Source organism: Oncorhynchus kisutch, linkage group LG9 (assembly GCF_002021735.2).
Source record: "Oncorhynchus kisutch isolate 150728-3 linkage group LG9, Okis_V2, whole genome shotgun sequence".
Classification (NCBI taxonomy): Eukaryota; Metazoa; Chordata; class Actinopteri; order Salmoniformes; family Salmonidae; genus Oncorhynchus; species Oncorhynchus kisutch.
Window position 1 is genome coordinate 5,358,621 of NC_034182.2, and position 16,740 is coordinate 5,375,360.

Genomic DNA, 16,740 nt, shown 5'->3' on the forward strand with positions numbered 1-16,740 from the left:
ATTTCGGTGGACACGGATGTGCCCATTCCATCCTTATCAACTAGCCTCCAGGCCTCATCTCAGTGAAGATCTAAGGTCTTCACTGAAATAAAAAATGTTACCTCTATTACATTTCAGATCTACCAAAAAAACAACGAAGTTATTGCTTAAAAGTACAAAGGTAAAATGATATCTGATAACGCTGTAGTCCTGTAATTTCATTAGTGCCGTTAGAGCTTTGATGAGAGCCCAACTGTGTCGTGTACCAGTAAGAATAATAATTACATTAATTTAGCATGAACAAAACCTACATACCTCCATTTTCCAGACATGTCCCCGTGAGGCTGTGTGGTGGTGGTGAGAGCCTTTCAGAGGGCTGGTTAAGGAACAGATGAGGGGTTTTTAAATGAAGCTGAAGTTGAAACTCAGTTAATGATAGTTTTACTAAGCAGAAAGGAGAAGCAGTAAAGACTGTCAAGATTGTGAATAACAAGACAGGAAAAAAGACAAAGCAGGGGGTTTAAAAAGGAGATTATTTCACTAGAAGAAGGATGAGGAATGAACAGAATAGTTTCAGGCCTCCTATAATATATTACTAAATCACACGCACCTTACAACTTCCTATAAAAATGCTAATAGGAATGGTACTGGACCACCCTGGGGCAGTTCTAGGAAGATGAGACAATTACCTTTACATTAGTCCTGATAGGAAGCCCTCCTGTCCCTCTACTCTCTCAAGGTGAGGGAGACTAATGACTTGGATGGCATTGCTGTATTAGTGCAGCGTCACAGTGTGTTGGAGGCGCAGCTTGCCAGGGATGGGTGGTCCCTCTCCAGTCAGACTGCGAGGTGATTGGCGATGATGAATAACCATGGTCGGGGAGCACACAGTGTGTCTATTGTGACAACTGAACCACCGCTGTCACATTACATTACCGGCTCAGTGGCATCGTATCATCACATCAAATTAGCCTTAATGAAACACTAACGAGTCGACAGAGAGATTATCAAACTTTTATTAAATGACTTCATTTTTTGTACATGCATAATGTAGAGAGAGAAAGAGGTGTCCCTTACAGAAAAACACATGTCACATGATCACGTGAAGTTCACGTGACAACATGTAACACAACGTGTGAAATAAAATGTGACAACATGGGAAGCAAAATGTCAACATGACACCATTAAACTACACTTGACACCATTTGAGTAAATGTGGGGATGGGGATGAAAAACTTTAACATGTGACAACATTTGAGCTAGACAAAAACCTCCAGGGGACCATGACACAACATACCAAGAATGTCCTAAAAACGTAATGGGGAAAATCTTTGAAACAAACCGGGAACTAGATAAAACCTCCAGGGGACCATGACACAACATTCCAAGAATGTCCTAAAAACATCCTTGGGGAAAATCCCTGGAACAAAACTGGAACTAGTCATTGAGGAACATGTTAGGGTGTTTGTAAGATGTTCTCAAGACCTTTGTGTTACCATTCATCAGGACGTAACGTGACGATAAGTCAAGTAATTACATGGTATGGGAGTTTTAAAGTAAGTGGTAAGCTGTTCAGCTAAAATAGTTCAAACATTTAATCAATGTCAATATGATTACATTAGACATGATCACTTGGTAGTTAAGTACTGACTTTTCAATATGACCCCAACTGGGATTTGAACTAACAACCTCTGGATTTGGGGTAAACTGATCTTTCTGCTGCGCCAAACTCTGTAGCATTCCCCTACACCTCTACACTTACCAAAATAGTGCAGTCTACACTGCTATTTTAGTTAGCAGTGACTATTCTCTCATCATTTAATTAATTAACTTATTTCAGCAATTTGAGGATTTTCTGTATAGTTGCCTAATGTTTGTGGGGCATATTATTCTGTTTTAACGTTACTCCTGAATCACTCTGATAAATATGTACTTTTAACAAAGCTGAGATTGACTTTGAAGTCCAAAGTGTAGGAGGAATATGTCCGAATGCCATGAACAAAGAGGTTGTGAGTTGAAATCCTAGGTGAGGACATGTGGAATAATTATTACTGTCTCAACAAACATACACAATGTAATCATGTATGTCAAAGTGTGCCAAATATGTAAGTTGAAAACATGATGTTATAAGCACTGTTTGTGTGTTCTAACAACTCTTGTTTTATTTGCAGGGCATCACCTGTGAAATCTAAAGTGAAAAATATCCCTTAAAAGATTCACATTTGAATGAAAATGTGAAAGGTTCTGTGAAACTACACATGTGAAACATCATCACGTGAAGTGAAAAACACATTGGTTTTTCCTGTAAGGGCTCTGTGTGTGTGTGTGTGTGTGTGTGTGTCTCTCTCTACAGGTAAGCAGGGTTTCTATATCAAGATGTACCCCCAGTAAAGTCTAAAAACCTAAAATCTTTACCACCCAGTGGGCTTTACAGAACACATGATGCAACAGCCACACATTTGTTTGTTTCAGCACAAAAATGGGCCCCTGTATGTAATGCAAAGATCTAAATATGGTCAGGGTAAAGTCAAATAACTTCTCACAGCCAAGATCACAGTCTTGAGAAATCAAAAAGAGAGATGCATTTCAAAGAGTATGTTCCTTCAGTTGATTTGGTTACAACAAAATGCACTGCAGTAGCTTACTCTATAACTCTTGCTCACTATATACCAAGAGCACCTACACCGATCAATATTGCAAACTAAACAAGTTGTAAATGCTTGAGTTACAGATGCAAAACGCATTTCAAAAGATTCCATATGTATTTCTACCGGGGTGTAATCCCAGGACTTCTCCCTTATCAACAATACTATAATATTTCATTTTCAACATTGAAATGGCTGTAAAGCATAGAATGAAATGAAAACAAATTGCTAGCTTTTTATGATTTATAGATGGGGATATATATATTTGAATGACTTCAGGTTTAAAATATACCGCCTGGATTGAAATCATGGCATCAATTGAGTATGGCAGTCATCATATCCTAGCTCAACACCAACAATATAAAATAGGCTACTAAAATCATTCCAATCACCATTAAAAGGTAATAGCAGTTTAGTGTATTATGACTGGAGTAAATTTTGCTGGTTTTTGCTGTTCTCTGAATAGCATTTTAGAGTTCTAAATTGCGTAGAAACGCAGTAAATAAAGCGTCAACTTTATCCCCCCACCCATGTCACTGGCATACCCTAGTTTTAGCTGAAACAACCCCACTGATTAAAATGTACCAAGTATAAATCGGAACAAGAGAGTAGAAGCGGCATCGACATGAACAGAAAAAGCACCAGGCTTTTTTTTTATCCCCTTGGGGAAATGGAACTAATGGATTTTCAAAAAAGACGTCCGTAACATGCAAGGCATTATGCCCACTTTGGCTGATGGTAGCAGGGATTTTGTTTTGAATTTGGTCTAAATGACACAGGCTCCATCACAGAGCCGGTTCTTTCACGTGCAGATGGAGACCAGGTTTTAGCGCTTTGAAGGACAATACGGCCTCTGAGCTGACAATGCATTTACACTGTAATGATGCAGATAAACAGAAGCACAGAGAGCCGGTTGCACATAATCTACGCAAGTACTGTATACCTTGGTCAACAGATCATTAGAGTCAAAATGTCCAAGAACTCTTTTAGTTCCTAAAACCTACAAAGCATCCCTCATGTGCTCGGTGATGCACCACGTACATTCAATTTCCTTTTTAAGATTCATCAAAAAGAACAACAAATCTAAATGGCCTATGTACAAGAGATTTACATTAAATATACCATCACAGAACCTCATTTAGACATCCCATGGGTTCTAAATAGGACTAGAGCTTTCGGTGGCTTCAGTTTCCCCTCAGAACTGAATAAAAGCATCCTTAGGGAGGATGCTCAAGGTGCATTTAAGACACAAAGGATCTAGAAGCTACTTTTAAAATGTCCTCTTCCACCCATCGACAACAGAGACACCACCGACACAGAGAAAGGATATGCTGCTGCAGGACTTGGAACGAGGGTGGAAAGGGAAGGGGGTGGGTGAGAGCAAGGCCTTGAGAGGGGCACTCCGTTGGAGGGGTGGGGGGTGGTTTGTTTTCTTTTTGGAAGTGGAGATCCGTGGCTCGTTGGGTTCTACCTAGTCAGCTGGCCCACCACCTTCAGGAGAGTTTTGTTCTCCTGCTTCAGCTGCTCGTTCTCATCCTCAATGTCATCGAGGTCCTGCAAAACAAAAACAAAGGATACAGCTCCACTTCAGCTTGATCTAAAGAAAGTCATATACCATCATTATGCAAGATCTGCCTTATTTTTACCTCAGAGGAGTTAGCTTGTCAGTTTAGAGAAAGATGAGAGAGTGAGAGGTGGAACGAAGAGTTTCACCTCACGGGTCTCCCTTCAGCAGAATTGCCTTGATAATAACGAATTAAAACTTGAACAGCTCCAATTAGGCACAAATGAGGAGCCCTGTTGCCACGACGCCCTCTCATCAAAGCGCTGATCTAAAAGTGACACTTCTCATTTTCGGCTTCCTCCATCACTGGCGGAAGCGACAGGCGACCGTCAGGATTAGCTAAGCCGCACTTGTCGGAAACTTAAAAAGCGAGGTAGTCTGCAAGTCAAACACTGGAGGTCACAAAGCCACAGACATGGTGTGGCTACAGAACAGCTCACTATCTGAGCTCTGACACAAGGGGAGAAAAGCCGTCTCATTTCGCATCAGACGGCTGCTAGATTCACTCGATAGCCATGACATAGTTTTTCTGGCCTCCGGCATAACACTTTAACCTTTTTAAGTTACAACCGACTAATAACTTTATTCATATTTCATTTAATCTCCCAACATAGATTATATCTACATGTACTTCAACTTGCATGCAACCTGCTTGAGCCTGTATTCTATGTAGCCAATACCCAGAGTCAGATGTTCTCCGGGGTCATATTGTCTGCCAGCACCTCAGCCTTATCCAAGCCTTCGCTACAAACTCTGGTAGTGAGTCACAGTTCAATCTTCAAGCGCTGCGAGAAAGAGACGCCACACTGGATCTGTTCCTTATCTCCTGCCTTCCCATCAGGCCTTGCAGTAACCTCTCAGAGGGACATTTCTGATCACTATCGCACCGGCGAGAGTTCCCACAGGGAGACTTCCTCTTATGAGGTCCTGTTCATGTGATGCTATCAGGGCTCTCTGATCCAACAGTTATATGGCCTCCTCCACATGGCCAGATGGCTCATAGCCACTGCAGTCTCCACAGCCTATCTTATCGAACACATGTGACGATAATAAAGACAGCCAGGCATAGAGGACCCTTGCAAGTTCCTGAAATGTGCAAAATCAACACTGACCAGCAACTGTATTTGTTGGCAGGGGAGACTCAGGGCTTGTTTGCATTGGAATGCCTCATCGAGGAGGGCTGCAAACTCTCTTTTGGAATATTTCAGAGATGAAAGGCTTTTGGGAGCCCTCCTGCTGGGTTTCCCAATGCCAAAAACATTGCCAAAACCTGTGACCCAGATAACGGGAGCAGGGGTCAAGCGATGGGGAGAATTTGTTGATGGTCTCAGAGCGCTGGGAACACTGGAATACTGGCCCAAGACTGTAGACTCAGGAAACAGAAACTCTGACCTCTTATGAAACCAACAGCAAAGAGACCCGCTGTTCCTAATATTCAATGCCAGGAGCTAGACAATGATCTATGAAACATTCAAAGTGAGTGAATGCCATCTACTTTAGAAAAATACAAAATAACAACATCGGGAGAAATGCTGAGGAATTTGTTTCTGAGGACCCTAGTATTTGCCTCTCTGCATAGTGTGTGTCTATAGTAGGTATGGAGACAGGGGGTGGGGGTTTTGCCTCTCTGTATACAGTGTGGGTCTATAGTAGGTATGGAGAAAGGGGGTGGGGGTTTTGCCTCTGTATACAGTGTGGGTCTATAGTAGGTATGGAGACAGGGGGTGGGGTTTTTGCCTCTCTGTATACAGTGTGGGTCTATAGTAGGTATGGAGACAGGGTGTGGGGTATTTGCCTGTAGGCTGTCACAGATCTGACTCCCTGGTGCCAAGGAGAAGTAATATAATTGGTCTCTAGAGAAAGAGGCACAAGCGACACAGCTGTCTCTTTAAATTCAGAGTCTGTGGATTTAGCCTAATGTGTGGACTATTAAATGGTTACATAACATTCAGGAGCAGACCGGAGTGGAGATTTAGTAACTCTTGACTAATGACAAACTAATTACAGGCTGATAACCCTAGTGGTTATAAGTCACGTTACATCTCAAGGGATGATTGAAATCAGAGTTGTACTCCACACTAGAAGGGTGTCTCTTGACCACAGTGTGTAGGATGTTGATTGGCATAAGGACTCTTTGACTTATAGCAGGGGCCTAGTGTTTTCTTAAGACTAGATCCAATAGACTGTCAGGGAAGGGAAAATGTCATGTTTTGAAAAGAGCAGCTGTTTTAAGTTAGGAGGCACACAGCGAAACTCAAAAGTTGTTTCTCCAAACTGCCAAGGGGTGCAGGGGAGTGGAACTGAAGAGCTCTGCACCTTGAACGGGTCTGCATATCGTTTACTTCAGGCTCTGTAGACCAAAACCGGATGGGGTTACGACCCGTGCGGTTGACAATGAGTTTAAAATGTTGATAAAATACCAAAATCAGATCCAGTTCAGAGGTTGGGGTACGGGAGATAAATAGAGCAAGAGAGAACCTGAGAAAATCACTCTTTTGGGGGGGTGCCTGTGCGAGTGTTAATCCTTGCAAGCGCTGGATAATTGTAATCTTCTGCTTATCCGAGAAGCAGCTTTACAATATCAAGCTGATTGCCTGCAGATAGCGACGTGGTAATTTGGCAATCGGTTCTATTTAGTCCTCAGCTTCACTCAACACAGCTGTGTGAGACTGAATATCTCCAAGTTTCCTCTGCAGTGCACAGTTACTAAAAATGACAAGCTTTCAACTGACAAATAAGAGAAAGTATAATAAGATTCACATAGAAATGGGTGTTATAGATCAGTCACTCATTGAAAAAAGTCTAAAAAGTCTAAAAAGTGTTCAATGTGTGCTATTTATATGCTTCCCTTACGTTACATTTTTTACTTTTAGTTTTGTACACCAGCTTTAAGCAAATGAAAATACAATATTTTGGGTTATGGAAAATATATTTCCCAACAGCTTAAATGGTACAATGATTCTCTACACTATACTTGCCAGTTGTCACAAACTGAAATTAAGAAAACTATTAGAATTTCTGCATAGTTAGACGTGGCAAGACAGAGTTGTCCATCAAAGGATTACTGGTAAAGATAACAACACGTAGATATACATTACTATACCTGTGTTCTCGACTAGAAGGGAACCATACATATCACACGTTATAATTTAAGGAGCATACTATTAATTACTAATATTTGTGAAAGTAGATCTAGCCTTGTTGCGCTAACATCTGTATAGTAACCTCTTCAAAATACCTGTAAATGACTTAACTCTCAGTGCCTTAGTGGCTGCCCACCCTAGCTCACCTCTACCCCCTCAACCCTGGGTGACCCTCCCCAACACTCCCCACCCTAGCCCACCTCTACCCTCTCAACCCTGGGTGACCCTCCCCAACACTCCCCACCCTAGCCCACCTCTACCCTCTCAACCCTGGGTGACCCTCCACAACACTTTAGCCCACCTCTACCCTCTCAACCCTGAATGACTGTCTCCAACACCCCCCAGCCTTGCCCAACTCTACCTTCTCAACCCTGGGAGAACCCTCTCCAACACTCACTCTATTAAGCAAGTCAATCTCCTCCTTCAGCTTTCCAATTAGGTCGTCTTTATCCTGGTGGGCTTTCAGCAGCTGCCCGTTCTCCTGCCTCTGTCTGGCCAGCTCCTGAGGAAGAAGGGACAAAGAGCTCTTTAACGTTAGAACACATACTGCAGCACTTTGGTACGGTCCACACACACACAGAGACAGAGAGAGACGGAGTCAGAGAGACAGAGAACAAATATAGAAGCCGTAGCCGTGTGGACGTGGTCACGCTTGACGTGGATCTTTACGCTGCTAAATGAAGGCTCGCCAGGAATCTGCGCCTCCAACTTATCTGTAGTAAAAAACAAAGTTAAGCGTGAACTGGTTTCCATGGAAACCCATAGAGCAACGAGAAAACAAACATAATGAATGTAGCACGATGTCCATACCGTGGCAGCCATAAGTCTTCAGGACGCGGAAGATAAATGTTATTTTATGGAGGGTTACCCGAGTTACATGGGTAACTGAAGGTTGAAAGTAATACTTTCGTTATCATGATGAATGACACTACAATGCGATACTCAAAGCAATCAAGGACACTGCACATTTGTCAATGTTGTATAAAGCTATGAAATCTGCTGCATTTAAACAACAAGCCTGAGACCAGCGACAGAACTTGCTGAAATCAATACAAAACTAAAGTGCACCGACTGCTCTCTCGAACTCGCCAGTGATGTGCAAACTCTTCATTTACAGGCATCGTGGCAAGTGAAAGCAGTAGTTTTCTTTTAGAAATGGACTGGACCGGGGTGACATTTGAGAATCTAAAAAGTGATTGAGAGGGAGTACAGAGTGTTGGGGAAGAGAGAACTCCCCCTCTCCCTAACTCCAGTAAAAGATATTCTCTGACTGAACGCAGAGGAGTTATTGCCGCCAGGATTATAGGAAGGGCGACATCTGACTGAAGACGAACAGCGAGGCAGACTGGGCAGCCGCTCAAACGACTCAGAGAGGAATTCATCTTTTAAAAATAAATCCTCAAGATTTATCAGGATGCTGATAGACGCTTTAAAAACAATTATAGGTCACCTCTCCCCAGGCCCTGCTGCTATCAAAGTATCTCTGCCCCTGTGACAGAGACAGACACACACAGACAGACAACACAGACAGACAACACAGACAGACAACACAGGGCTTTCAGGAAATGTGAGATGGATATAGAAATAGCAGTAGACAGGAAGGATATCAAACACCAACAATAAAATGTCAAATGTGCCAAGAAGCGTAACAGTCATTCTGAAATAATCAACAAAGACATATCGTATTTTAATATTTCAAACATCACAGTCACATTATAAACATTAAGCATCTACAATCCCAAATTAAATCTAGAATCAGCATTCCATTTCGCAACAAAGCATCCGTCCCTCATGCTGCCCTCGTAAAACTGACTATCCTACCGATCCTTGACTTCGGGCGATGTCATCTACAAAATAGCCTCCAACACTCTACTCAGCAAATTGGGATGCTGTCTATCACAGTGCCATCCGTTTTGTCACCAAAGCCCCATATACTGCCCACCATTGCGACCTGTACGCTCTCGTTGGTTGGCCATCACTTCATACTCGTCGCCAAACCCACTGGCTCCAGGTCATCTACAAGTCTCTACTAGGTGAAGCCCTGCCTTACCTCAGCTCACTGGTCACCATAGCAGCACGTACTCCAGCAGGTATAAGGTGGGGCAAAAAGGTATTTAGTCAGCCACCAATTGTGCAAGTTCTCCCACTTAAAAAGATGAGGCCTGTAATTTTCATCATAGGTACACTTCAACTATGACAGACAAAATGTCATTGCTCTAGAGGAGATCTGCATGGAGGAATGGGCCAAAATACCAGCAACAGTGTGTGAAAACCTTGTGAAGACTTACAGAAAACGTTTGACCTCTGTCATTGCCAACAAAGGGTATATAACAAAGTATTGAGATAAACTTTTGTTATTGACCAAATACTTATTTTCCATCATAACTTGCAAATAAATTCATTAAAAATCCTACAATGTGATTTTCTGGATTTTTTTTCTTCATTTTGTCTGTCATAGTTGAAGTGTACCTATGATGAAAATTACAGGCCTCTCTCATTTTAAGTGGGAGAACTTGCACAATTGGTGGCTGACTAAATACTATTTTGCCCCACTGTATATATATTAATCTCACTTCTGTCTACGAACTAAATATACTTTCCTGCAACCTGCCTCACCCAATGCAGTACGGATATGCTATTTTTATTCCTTATAACTGGAACTTCCATCAGGTACTAGCCAGCTAACTAGCTAGTAGTCTGTTAGCTACGGCTAGCGGTCCTCAACTTCCCGTCGCCCCCCGGCATCAGCCAGCCCTAGCTCGGACAACACCTGCCAGTCTTGCACAGCGCGATATCAATCCCAGAGCATATCGGACTGCTTCTCTCTACCATATCACCAGATTCCTGCCGCTCTAGATCATTACACTGGATCATTACTCCTAGCTAGCTGCTAGCTAGTTGCAAACGAATGGCTACTGTTAGCTAACGCCTCTGTCCCGAAGCAAGCACGAGCTAGCCTCGAGTTAGCCCTAGAATTATATGGGCCTACAATTACCTCCTTTGCCAATTGGCCTGGACCCTTTATTGTCGACACAGAGCCCCGCCGATGAAAATTACAGGCCTCATCTTTTTAAGTGGGAGAACTTGCACAATTGGTGGCTGACTAAATACTTTTTTGCCCCACTGTATTTCACTAGTGTAACTCTGTTGTTGAATGTGTCAAACTGCTTTGCTTTTATTCTTGGCCAGGTCGCAGTTGTAAATGAGAACTTGTTCTCAACTAGCCTACCTGGATAAATAAAGATTAAATTAAATAAAAACATTGGATAGTGATGCTGGATAGACCTGCGTTGAAATTCAGTTGTCAACTGGTGAACAATCGGCCTAATGCAGATCCCACTAATCCAATGTGTTCAATGCATGAGGGGGTGTGACCGAGTGCACACTTCTGGGGGAATGGTAGAGCAAGACTATTTTTGAATACCTTTTCCAGTTCCTCCATCCTCCTCTCCAGTCCTCCGGGTGCGGCGGCGTTGCCGTGGCGGTTGCCGTGGCGGTGTCGACTGTTCCCCCCCGCCGCCTCCTCAGAACCAGGACCTCCAGAGCTGCTGCTGCCACAACACACACATCAATACTTCTGACCAACACCAATGTCCATGCTTTCAACACTGACTAATGTCAACAATAGAACTGGGTACGGTACACGTGCACAATGCTCACATGCACGCACACGCACAGTTTGTGAAGTAAATCCAATAAACGACGTGTAAACCTTTTGAAAGTTCCCTGACATTCAAAAGCATCACATAAAAACTGAAAAGCTGTTGCAGCGTATGACTCAGAGCCTGCTGAACACACAATACAGCTCTAATGGTCAGTCTTAAGTGTGAGGAGAACAAGTACTTATACCTTTGATGCTTTTTTACCTTTTATTCCATTATGACATAAAAGCTGTCAGAGTTCTATTTCAAAGGGCGAAGAATGGATTCTGAATATGAGGCAATTTCAATATGACCATCTTGAACGCTGAGATGTGTAAAGAGCGCCCTGCATAAATCCACTTCATGTCATTAGCAAACAAAGAGTCCCTATTCATCGGCTAGTGAAGAGAGGTGCTACAGGGTCCATGGTCTGCAGCTAGTGAGGAACATAAACCTCTCGCTCTCCCCCCACACACACACACAGAAATCAGACCCATCTCCCCTTCCATCTCTTTTTTTAGCCAGGAGGCGCCACCACTCATAATAAAAACACTCAGATAATAATGCCGTTTTTTGGGGCTATTTGACATTTACTTCCTCAGTAACTCAGAGGCTGAGCCCACAAAGATTATTTTCACTCTTTTCAGAACTAAAGAGAGTGTTGTGCCCATTGCTTTTGATATAAAGTCCTTGAAATGCTCTCCATGGCACTTGCCTACGCCAAGATATATATATATATTTTTTTTTGCTGAGGGTCTGAGGCCACTCTTCCCTTGTAGATGCAAGCACACACACACACACACACACACGTTCGCTCTCTCTACATCCCTCTGTCTCTAGGGCTTGCAGCATCTGCCAGGCACCCAGTCTAAACATCCATGTCCTCAGTGCTAATCACCCCATCTGGTCCATTAACGCCCCGCAGAGACCACACGGGAGACAGGCAGAGGCAATGATCCACTCCTGGAGGTCTCAGCAGGTGGGGGTTGGAGAGGAGAGGCAGAGTCAATAACAGAGTAGTAACCCAATGGCCACACACAACAAGCACTGAGATGCCTGGTGTGGTCTGCTAGCAGAGCCAAGGGGAACAGAGAAGGCTCATCCATCTTAAAGTCATAAACTATCTCCAAAGACTGACAACCAGCAACAGGCTGATCGCTATAATAGCCCATTTCGACCATAATGATAGTGTTGTGAGAGAGGATGGTGTGTATGCATTAGCAGCCTGTTGTATAGTTTTGTTGGCGCGTTCATAGAGACAGGGTTGTCCAATCTCTCAGCCACCTTGTGGCGCCCACCTGGCAGCCACTCCACTCCACAACACTGGACCATCCGACAGTGGAGGCCAGCCAATCACAGGAGGATATCTATACTGGGCCAGATTGGGAGCGTCAGCCGGTGTGAACTTGGCCGGGATCACACAGAACTTAACAATTTGATGGCGATTGTCCTTAAGCAAATAGTGGAAAAGAATGCCCAAATGGTGGTTGGGAATTTAGTAGTGTGGTGTCCAGAAAAACCGAGGCGTCAATGGCCACACCATAAGCAAGAAATATACTGACTTGGTGTGTATTAATTGGCTCTTGTATGCTCTGATTAGTCAATCATAGTAAGTGTGTGGTATAAAGAAGATGTCAGCGGTAATTAGCAACAACTGTTTCCGACCTTGATTGAATTTCAACCCCTTATCGAGACATCGGATTGGCTTGATATGCCCTCATGTCACATCAACGTTGCATCGCCTGCAAACGATAGTCTGAACAACACGCCTGTTGTTGGCGTACAGTCAACTACTAGAGCAGGTTTTCCCAGACTTGGTCCTGGGGCCCCCCCTAAGTACACAGCTGATTCAAATCATCAAAGCTTACTTGAATTAGGGTGGGCCCCAGGACCGAGGTTGGGAAACCCTGTACGAGAAGACACCCGGCGAGTTAAGCTGTTCTGTCATTTCTGATGCATTGGTATCAAAAACTGGAACTAAATGTTTTGACAGGCACCGTAAACACAAAGGACATTTTCAATTGTGAAACTTTTAAATCTATTTAAGTACATACAAGGTCATCTGCTATGGTAATTAATGACCTAAACTGCTGCCTTCTCTTCCTGGTCTTTCAGGTTCTCTGTTTCTTCACTTAAATCACCACCTTCCCTCCCACCATACCAGGAACAATAATACACGCCCTCATTCTCAACAGAAGTAATAGGGAAGGTTTCTCACCTCTGGTGGTGGCCACTCCCGGATCTTGGAGTATCCTAGGAAAACAAAGGAGAGCCATGTCAGAGGAAGGGGATACTCGGACAACAAAAAGGCCCAGGGTTCTTTTGTACAAGTATAGTACATACTGGTGGGCTATGACAGGGGGAGGGCCATTTCTAATTGCTAAGGAATACATGAACAAAGGCAAGGGAAGTCTATCATACACAGAGGCGGATATGTTTGTTAGGATGAATACTATGCCGGAGGAAATTGATGATCTGTAGCTTGAGTTATGAAACTGTTTAGTCAGCATTTTCGTATTCAACACTTGTTTCCAGATTGTGAATTTCACAGAGGAGACTTAAAATAATCAGCTTGAAAAGCTCACTGCCTGACACAAAGCCCACCTTTCCTCATGAATCTGCCTTGGGTGCAGACAAAAACACACGCGCAGACAGACGTACACGTACAGACGCACACCTACGCTCACACACATACAGTGCAGGGGCAGGTGGTTGTGTGCAACAGAGACACGACAACAAAATAGCATTGCGTCATCATCAGCAGAGAATCATCAGGAGTAGCTATTCCAGAAAGCCTGTAGGTTGTGTACCTTCTTGAACCTCTACTGCTGAACTGATATAGATAGGTAAGCTATTAGATTCAGAGGAGCTATCACCACACAGCCTCCAGTTGCACCATGCATATACAATCAGTTGTGCAACGCGAGGTGCACACGTTAATCATGTTTCCCATTCTAGTATAATCTTAGAGTTAAAGATCCATCCATTGGCGATGCCCACACTGATCCCCTTTGGTACAAAAATCGCATTAAAAAACACACAAAAAAAGGTCAGGACCAGAGGTGCATACACACTACGGATGGATATCTATTCATCCCCTCAGGCCCTGAACAGTGAAACTCTTCTGGTGTGCATGATGGTTTAGTTGGTGCCGGTGGTGGACCTTGGTCCCTACTGTAGCTGTCTCCCTGACAGTAGAACCAGAAAGGCCCCTTAATAAACTCTGGAAGAACTTCAAAGGAATCACACTTACTCAGAGGCTTTAGGGCTTCAAATACATAAGACGTAGGTTTCTTGCTATAGAGAAATCTAAATAATTTTGTATGGTACAGAACTTCCACAGAGCACTTCAAATGGTTGTCTAAATGCAAATCTGTAAGTGTAGTGTGTAAAGTACTATGTTTTATGAATTGACTACAGTTGTTCCTAGTGGCTCTGGCTTTCGATATCAATCTATTCATGTTCTTGGGCTTTGGGATGATTATGCTTATATCCTCCTCTATGGTGGAAACACTGCTGCCAGCTTTATGAAAGAGGCACTGACACAGGGCTCTACTGTCAACTGTTGTTTTTCACCTGGTGTTAGTATGAGAAACACTAAATAATGCATTGCGTGTACACCAGCCACATACAGGTAACTGCCAAAATAAAGGAAACGTCAACATAAATTGTATTAATAGGGTGTTGGGTCACCGCAAGCCGCCAGAACAGCATCAATTCATCTCTATTGGAGGGATGCAACACGATTCTTCCACGGGAAATTCCATCATTTGCTGTTGTTGATGGTGGTGGAAAGCATCGTCTCAGGCACCGCTCCAGAATCTCCCATAAGTGTTCAATTGGGTTGAGATCTGGTGACAGACACACACACACACACCCTTTAAATTCTCTATGCTTCTTTGAGACCCCTCTATCAAATTCACTGAGATCTCTTCTTCTAGCCATAGTAGCCAAAATAATGGGCCACTGGGCATTTTTAGACATAAACCTAAGCATGATGGGATGTGAATTGCTTAATTAACTCAGGAACCACACCTGTGTGGAAGCACCTGCTTTCAATATACAGTACTTTTTATCCCTCATTTACTCGAGTGTTTCGTTTATTTTGGCAGTTGTCTGTATATTTCCATAGTGATAAGATCAAATCAGATCCAAAATGTTAGTGAACATAGCAAATGTTTTCCTATAAACCCTGGGATTTATAAACACATGATCAAGGGAGTAGTAGATTACAGCAGCTCTCGCATGTTGTACAGAGCTCTCGCATGCAATGCACTGATCAAATAGATATTTGACTAGACAAAACAAGATGTACTTTATCGTCCATTAGCTTGCAGAGAACGGAATGAATGTCTTCATGCTCACAACCCAACATGCATGCATACCTGAAAGTGTCTTCATCTGGGGTCTATAAAACACACACAATGGTTGCACAACAATACTGGCTTAAATGTGAGCGTCTGTCAGCCCTTTTACGGAGCTGTGTGCTGCTCTGCACGACTCCACGAATACCAAGGGAGTCAAGGACTCTGAGGCTTGCCTGGCTGTTCTGACGAGAGTTGTGTGAGAGAGAAACATGACACTGCTGCTGCGTGTCACGTTGAAAAAAATGACTTGTTCTCAGATATTCTCCCAGTTTGCGTTCATCACATTAACAGTCCACCGTGTGCCGTCTTGCATTCCGGGCTGGGAGTTGCTGAGACAAGGTTAATGACGGCCCTAAGAGACACTATTACAGAGAACAGACAGGCCTCAGAAAAGCAGAGCGCATCGGAAACAACACTATGAAGGAGCTGTATTCATGTTACATTCCCAGCTCTTATGTTTACATTGTTTTTGGTTTCAAGTTCTATTGATAACACTCATATAGAAGTCAATACAAACAGAAATCCATGAGCATACAACATATTAATGGAAAACAGCAACAAAATAAACAAACGAGTAACAACAACAAAAATATCAATAAAGTCTTGTGGTCTTAAAGTAACTCATTAAATCAATGAGCAGACATGGATTGGTTTTGTCATGTACCTTTCTGTTCTAGACTTTGGTAATAGTCTGGTTTGTTTTGGCTGCGGGTGTTCCTGCTTCCGGTCAGGGGGTAGCCAGTCTCTGAATTTAGACTTTAGGAGGCTGACAGCTAAGTCAGTGCAGAGTTGTGTCTTTCATGAAGCCAGGGTAGGGACAGTTGGCCTTCTTTTGATTTCATAGGAATACATATGATGGAAGAAAGATGTACAACAATCGAAAACAATCCAACTGAAAAATACCTCTATATTGCTGAGACAGGAGTGTGTGTGTGTGTGTGTGTGTGTGTGTCTAAGATACTGTAAATCCTGTGTGATGTGTATGTTACCTGTAAAAACTTTTTTGGGGGGGGGGCATAAACCATGTATATATACTGTGCACATGCCGGCACCGGTGATTGAGGGAGTAGGGTTATGCAGATGTGGGTGGGCGTCTGTTTTAATAAAGCCATTGAATATACACCATCACAAAGAAATCTATGATTAATTTGGTTTAGGCAGGTGCTAAGAACCATAAGACTAATAAAATGCCTTTTCAAAGGAATGAAATAGCATATTTTTTGTTCAATTATGTTACTGGTCTATGCAGCCTGCAGGATACATGGCTGCGCCATGCAGATTAAATTAATAGTTGGCTATTTTGTTAATTAAAACAGAGAAGACGTACTTACATTCCCCTGCTCTGATCACAGTCAACACATTTTATAGTAATAATATAATGGAATATACTGTAACATAATC

At 42.9% G+C, this 16,740-nt stretch overlaps 1 protein-coding gene across 2 annotated transcripts in view; it reads right to left on the bottom strand.

Annotated features, from left to right (window-relative positions):
* Window positions 1-977: 977 nt before the first annotated feature.
* LOC109896629 (PRKC apoptosis WT1 regulator protein-like) overlaps window positions 978-16,740 on the bottom strand; it is a 78,939-nt gene continuing 63,176 nt past the window's right edge. The window contains exons 4-7 of one of the 2 annotated variants that reach the window (XM_020490913.2): window positions 13,191-13,225; window positions 10,756-10,882; window positions 7,729-7,833; window positions 978-4,178 (exon numbers count right to left, since the gene is read on the bottom strand). In XM_020490913.2, the coding sequence (XP_020346502.1) occupies window positions 4,092-4,178; window positions 7,729-7,833; window positions 10,756-10,882; window positions 13,191-13,225 (354 nt within the window). In that variant the 3' untranslated portion in view covers window positions 978-4,091. The remainder of the gene's footprint in view (window positions 4,179-7,728; window positions 7,834-10,755; window positions 10,883-13,190; window positions 13,226-16,740) is intronic. The other variant, XM_020490914.2, reaches the window with a different exon arrangement.